At 39.5% G+C, this 7,388-nt stretch overlaps 1 protein-coding gene across 1 annotated transcript; it reads left to right on the top strand.

Moving 5' to 3' along the window:
- Positions 1–5,895: 5,895 nt before the first annotated feature.
- LOC308164689 (testis-specific serine/threonine-protein kinase 1-like) lies at positions 5,896–6,903 on the top strand (the record flags this gene model as incomplete). The annotated part of the gene is made up of 1 exon (XM_080550759.1): positions 5,896–6,903. The coding sequence occupies one exon, from the start codon at positions 5,896–5,898 to the stop codon at positions 6,901–6,903; it is 1,008 nt and encodes a 335-aa protein (XP_080406885.1).
- Positions 6,904–7,388: the final 485 nt, after the last annotated feature.

The following is a 7,388-nucleotide window of genomic DNA, read 5'->3' as shown; positions in this document are numbered from 1 at the left end:
CCTCCTCTACTATTTATTCCTAGTGAAACTAACTTGAATATATGGGATCATGTGATTTATTTTTGTTTTTTTTTCGCTTTGAAAAGCTGATGAAGATTCTACTTTGTTACCAACTCCACACTCATCCACACCAGGTATTATAAAAAATGTTAATGTTGTTGTTACATGAGAATATGGTACGGTCTGTCATGGAGCTGCAAAGACTCATAACACCTTTCTTGTTGAAATAGTCCCAGTGTCTCAAGACCCCCGAACGTCCACTCCTGTCAGAGAAATGCCATTTAAAGGTAATGGCAAATTACATTACAGATTTTGATGTATTATGCGAAGGTAGTAATGAAGCACCGGTAGTATGTCATAGACATTACATACATTATTTTTTTACATACATTACATACATTATTTTTGTTTCATCAGCACAAAAGAAAAGTCATAATCCTCAAGCTTTTGGTGACAAAGCTTGAGGATTATTACTTTTCTTTTGTGCTGATGAAACATAAAAATGTAACAGCACAAGCAAGAAATACTAAAGGTTCGTTTTCAAATCACATTGTCAACAGTTGTCACAGCACATGTCCGACTTATTCTTAAGTTTACCGTACAAGGATGAAGTCAATAGCAACCCCTTGGAGTTGAATAGAAATGATTCTATGTTTCAGACTTGACCCCTAGAAGGCTGAGTCAAATATCAAGGTCCAGGGCCCTCATTTCTTCACCAGCACAGACCAGGACTCCTAGAGGTTTGTGTTCAAATCACGTTGTCACAGCATGTCTTAGTTATTGTTGATGTTTTGACACAGATGAGGTCTAGAGCGACCCTTAACAGTTGAATACAAATCATTCTATGTTTCAGGCTTGTCCAAGAAACGCCTGACTCCACAGAGGGCACAGAGCTCCAATGGTACTTCCTTTTGATAGTAAGAAGCTTACAGGTCTGTATTAGTGACCTGTATCACTAACATGTTTCATTCTCATTTCAATAGTGGCCCTCTCTGACTCTCCACCAGCACAGACCAGGACTCCTAGAGGTTCGTGTTCAAATCATGTTGTTGTTGTTGTTGTTGTTGTTGTTGTTGTTGTTGTTGTTTTGACACAGATGAAGTCAAAAGCAACCCATTGAAGTTGAATACAAATGATTCTATGTTTCAGGCTTGACACATAGAAGGCTGAGTCAAATATCAAGGTCCAGGGCCCTCATTTCTTCACCAGCACAGACCAGGACTCCTAGAGGTTCGTGTTCAAATCACGTTGTCACAGCATGTCTTAGTTATTGTTGATGTTTTGACACAGATGAGGTCTAGAGCGACCCTTAACAGTTGAATACAAATCATTCTATGTTTCAGGCTTGTCCAAGAAACGCCTGACTCCACAGAGGGCACAGAGCTCCAATGGTACTTCCTTTTGATAGTAAGAAGCTTACAGGTCTGTATTAGTGACCTGTATCACTAACATGTTTCATTCTCATTTCAATAGTGGCCCTCTCTGACTCTCCACCAGCACAGACCAGGACTCCTAGAGGTTCGTGTTCAAATCATGTTGTTGTTGTTGTTGTTGTTTTGACACAGATGAAGTCAAAAGCAACCCATTGAAGTTGAATACAAATGATTCTATGTTTCAGGCTTGACACATAGAAGGCTGAGTCAAATATCAAGGTCCAGGGCCCTCATTTCTTCACCAGCACAGACCAGGACTCCTAGAGGTTCGTGTTCAAATCACGTTGTCACAGCATGTCTTAGTTATTGTTGATGTTTTGACACAGATGAGGTCTAGAGCGACCCTTAACAGTTGAATACAAATCATTCTATGTTTCAGGCTTGTCCAAGAAACGCCTGACTCCACAGAGGGCACAGAGCTCCAATGGTACTTCCTTTTGATAGTAAGAAGCTTACAGGTCTGTATTAGTGACCTGTATCACTAACATGTTTCATTCTCATTTCAATAGTGGCCCTCTCTGACTCTCCACCAGCACAGACCAGGACTCCTAGAGGTTCGTGTTCAAATCATGTTGTTGTTGGTACATGTTGTTGTTGGTACACCCCAGAAAAGCCTGACTCCCCCTAAACGTATGTATTCAAATGCATCTCACGATTATCTGCATGTTTGTGATTTTTTTCTTCTGCTCCAAACTGATTTAGCAAACTTGTTCGTATGCTCTCTATCTCAACAGGACCTAAAGACAAACACCCAGTCTCAGAGAACAGTAAGAATTCCAATTGAAGCTAGTAACATTTCATGTTATTTGACTTCAGTCCTGTTAAGTATGTGAAAATACAAAAGAAGAAGCTCCTTCCATTGCCTCAGTCAGAAATGGTTATATTTGTGAGATCTTTGCGGTTTGCTTAAGCACGGAATGTTTTCACTTTGTTTAACTTATTACATTGTGATTTACATCAGCATTCAAGAAGAGAGTTGTGGGCCTACTCCTCGAAATTTTGGACGAGGTGAGGAGGAGAGAGCCAGGGCAAACATTTTCACTGCGACAGCTGGGGACAGAAACAGAGTTCACAGAGCAGGAGGAGGAGCTGAAGAAGGAACATTTCCGACAAAGCATGGTGATAATTTAAAATAAAAGTTTACGGCTGCATTTACCGCGACAAATTTAAACCCCCAAAAATGTAATATACACGAAAATGAGTTCAATGTATAATACACCTGAAAATGAGTTCAATGGAGATGGCAAAATATTTAAACTTCAAAGGGTTGAAATGATTGTACATGATTTGTAAAAAAAATTCCACACAGACCTCCGTGATGAGGATCGGAGGGAAAAGTGCAAGGGACTGCACAAACAAGATGATGGACAGGTATTTAAATGCATGAACAAAGACGCAGGTTGACTTCATGTATAACATAATTTCACCCATAATGCACATTAGTCATGTAACGGCTTTTCCTCCTCTCTCTTACAGATGCATGACAAATAGCCTGATGTCCCTTTTCAACATCAGTGGTGGGGGGCCGCGGAACAAGAGGGCCTTTGGGCAGACTGCCCTGTACCGTGTCATATTGGGTAGGTTGGAACCGATAACTGGGCAAGAAGCATTGTATCTGCAAGGGGTGGGGCTTTTTTCTTCTCTTCCTCTTGCTACCCTTTCTATAGTCCACAATCGGCTCCTTGGTCTTGTCGATGCTGAGGTAATTTTCCAGGCAGCATTATACTAGGTGGTTAACTTATCCTCTGTACTGTAGGCCGCCATGTTGTTGTTGATCAGGCCTGCACCGTCATCAGCTAACTTGACATGATCAAAAAGGTGTGCACTAAAGGTTTGTTGTCTATAGCAACGGCTTCAACTCTACTATCCATACACGGGGGTCTAGGGTGGGTGGTAGCATACTACAGATTATTTTGTGGCGAGTGTCAAACATTTGCTCACTATAGGAACAAGAGCTACAGGGCACCAGACATTCAAGCATATTACATTTTCTTTGGCACATAGTAGGCAATCCACAATTTATCTGGCTCTTTACTCTTGCTTTTTAAAGTTTTAAATGGGATTCTTCTGTGAAAATAACTTTTATTTTGCTTTATTTAATTACAGAGGCTGTCATGAAACTAAAAAAGGTCACAGAGGTGGAGGCAAGGGCGAGCATCGGAGATCACCTGAAGCAGGCCCCAGGCAGAATGGGCGGTGCTGGCTACAGACAGAAGACAACCTAAATGTTGTCTCATAACTGTCAATAAAAACTATTATGTTGTTAAATGTTCCTATTTAATTGTTATGTTATTAAAAATGTTGTAAATATGTTGTTAAATGTTCCACAACAATCAACATTGTTATTATTTAATATTCTTTTTTCCTTATTTTTATTTTGTATTTACTAGTTAAATGTTTACTAGTTAAATGTTTACTAGTTTAATGTTCCTATTTAATTGTTATTATGATATGTTGTTATTATGTTGTTAAATGTTCCACAACAATCAACATTGTTAATATTTAATATTCTTTTTTCCTTATTTTTATTTCGTATTTACTAGTTCCCTAAATAAATACATGTTCCTATTCATATTTCCTTATTTATATTTACTTATTACTCATGAAAATTGTATTTGTCTACTTATACTAAGTGTTTAAACGTCTAGGCTATAACAAAGCTAAATTGATGTGAAATTGGAAATTGAAACGTCTGTTTAAACTGCATTTCAACAGCTATATATAGTCTGCCGTTGAAATGCCTATAGAAACAGTCGTTTCAATTTCACCTCCATTTGGCTTTGTTTTAGCCTAGACGTTTAAACACCGGTGTTTCAATGTCTAGGTTATAATTAAGCTAAATTTAGGCTAAATTGGAAATTGAAACAACGTCTATGTTTCAACGGCATTTCAACGTCTAAACATAGACGTTTTTTAAATTTCCAATTTGGCGGGTATTTAGCCTCGATTTCGCCTAGACGTCTAAGGGCCATTTAGACGTTGTTTAGACGTCTAATCAACGTAAAATTGTTCACTGGGTAGGTAGCTTTCTGTTCCCTTTTTAACACTAGTGTGTGCGGTTGAAGTTAGTCTTTAGCTAAAACATGTAGGCAATTATGGATACATTTGACTTTGAGTAACAGAAATCCCATCACAAGGTTTGTTACTTATGTCTTGTCATGTTTGTTCGCTGTCCTCTATAGAAGTTTCCCATGGCGTGTTGTAACAACAGGACACTTTGATGTCAATACAGAACCATTCATTTGGAACTACCTGCAACTGACATATCAATAAACTGTCACTTAATATGAGTGATTTAATGTAATATTCTGCCACCAGAGGTGATTCAGGCAAAAGGCAAGTTTAAAAGCTTTAAACCACAGATCCAGAACAGTGTTGTATCACAGCGCCTCCCCTCTGTCTGAACAACGAATAACTTTATTTGTAGGCTGTACAAATGTGGGTTTGTTGTCAGGGGACCGTTGCGCCGGTTTAGCTCAGTGGTTACTTCGCCAGTGGTTGTATTTCTGTTACAGCTGGTTCTCCACCTCTAACCGGGTTCGATCCACGGGCGCTGTCCTGCGTTTTCCTACATGTCGGTTAATAATAATAATAATAATAATAATAATAATAATAATCGATTTTATTTGTATTGCACTTTTCCTTCAAAAGAACCTCAGAGACTATTGTCTTTGTTGTTTGGAGGCCTATCGCCTATGTCGAATTGACGTCACTGCTTTCTTCACGGTACCCAAAGCAAATCGGAATAATAATAATAATTATAATAATATAGCACTTTTCCTGCAAAAAAGATTGAAGTGTCGCTCAGTTATATATATATGGATGTTCTGCCACCAAAGGTTACTCAGGCAAAACGGGCTGAACTCAAAACGGACACAAAACAGTCGACTTCCCTCTGAATTAACATCAAATAACTGAACTGTATACGGATGTGAGTCGGCTATGTGTGTAAGTATTATTGTTGTCTTTTGGTGCCTTGACAATAATGTCTAGACGTCCGTCTGCTAGCCGATGATCCGGCTCCTTCGCTGATGACCGGCAGGTGCATGCATTCCTTTCGGTTTTTTCAGTTAAACTTGTTTTTTTCAGTTGAGTAAACTTTTACAGTTGTTCCTCAATTGCTTACACACTAACACTGGAACGCGATGACCAACGCCTGAGACTCATGTACCTTATGGGTGAAAGTACGCTGCCAACATCAAGTGAAAAATGTTATAGTTACTGTAAAGTAAAATCATGTCGTGTTTTTGTCATACTTCTTATAGCCTTGTTATACTTCTTGTGACGTCATAATGTCTCCAAGCCGTTATGACACAACATAATATGTCATAAAATCAACTTCATACACATACATATTTGAAACTAACTGATGAATTTGTTATTTATCTAATGGTCATCTGAATGCAATGGTCAGTCGACCATTATGGTGATTGTTTTATTTCACCAATCATCATAATTTACCATGGACGACTCGCAGGTGCTGCAGAAACGAGGATATACTTTAGGCATCAGTGTAGGGGAGGGATCCTACGCCAAAGTAAAATCCGCTTATTCCGAGCGTCTGAAGACAACTGTTGCGGTGAAGATTATGAACAAAAAAAAATCAACAGCGGATTTCTTGGAGAAATTCTTGCCCCGGGAACTGGAGATCCTTGCATCCCTAAGCCACCCCAACATCATTAAGATCTTCGAGATTTTCGAGACGTCGGAAGGAAATTTGGTGTTCATGATTATGGAGCTTGGTGCGCAAGGGGACTTACTGGACTTCATTAAAACCAGAGGTGGGTGTGCTTTACCCGAGGATTTCTCCAATAAACTATTCGGACAGCTGTCACGCGCAATGAAATATGCACACGACAAAGACGTTGTCCACAGAGACTTAAAATGCGAAAACCTACTCTTGGACAAGGACTTCAACCTCAAAGTGACAGACTTTGGCTTTGCCAGGAGAATCAGTTACCATGATGATGGACAAATGATCCTCAGTAAAACTTTCTGCGGCTCCGCAGCCTATGCAGCACCAGAGGTTTTAGAGGGAATCCCGTACAACCCCAAAGTGTATGACGTGTGGAGCATGGGCGTGGTTCTGTTCATCATGCTCTGTGGATGTATGCCATATGACGACTCCAACATTAAGAAGATGCTGAAGATGCAGAAAAAACATTCTGTTCATTTCCCGCGAAGCAAGAGTGTACCGTCAGAATGCAAAGACCTGATCCATCGGATGCTTAACCCCGACGTGACCCAGCGAATTGAGATTGATGTCATTCTCGAGCATGCATGGATGCAGGGTAAATGCAAGTCACATCAAGGGAATAAGAAATATGGGCCTTCCACGTCTAAAGGGGCTAATGCTGAGGAATCGGATCCCAAACCCACGGAGAGCAAAGATATTGCTGGACCATCCGAGAGGGTCAAGGAAAAGGCAGCCTCCCCTGTTACAAATCAAGACGTACCTGCAGATTCATGACTCAATTAGACCAAACTAGTGCATAATAAACGGAGCATACATCATTGTGAATATCGCCCATCTCAACATTAACTTTTTCAGATGTTGAGTCTGCTGTGTCTAAAGGCAAGTATTTTCTATGCTCAATATTTCAGTTTTACAAACAAATCACTCTTACACATTACAAGTAAAAATTAAGCCATGAAAGATTATATTGCAGAAAGAGGCATACAAAACAGAGGCTAACATTGTTAGCATTATATTTACAAAGAACTAAAACCTTCAGCAAAGCCTCATTATAACATTCAACATGATTGTAATTATATCTGTCTATGTACAATTATGGGATCTTTCTGGAGGGTTTCAGATACTATGATACCATCCAACAACTTAGGAACAATTATGAACTCCCAAATATTCCTGAACAGAGTTTATTCAGCCTCTTTCCCCATCTCTATGCACATACCGTTCTACCAGGTTTTCATAAAACATTGTGAGGGCGTGAG

Source organism: Nansenia antarctica, assembly GCF_963989245.1.
Source record: "Nansenia antarctica genome assembly, contig: SUPER_8_unloc_1, whole genome shotgun sequence".
In the NCBI taxonomy this organism is placed as follows: domain Eukaryota; kingdom Metazoa; phylum Chordata; class Actinopteri; order Argentiniformes; family Microstomatidae; genus Nansenia; species Nansenia antarctica.
Note: the sequence above shows the minus strand (reverse complement) of the source record. Positions and strands in the feature narration are given on the sequence as shown.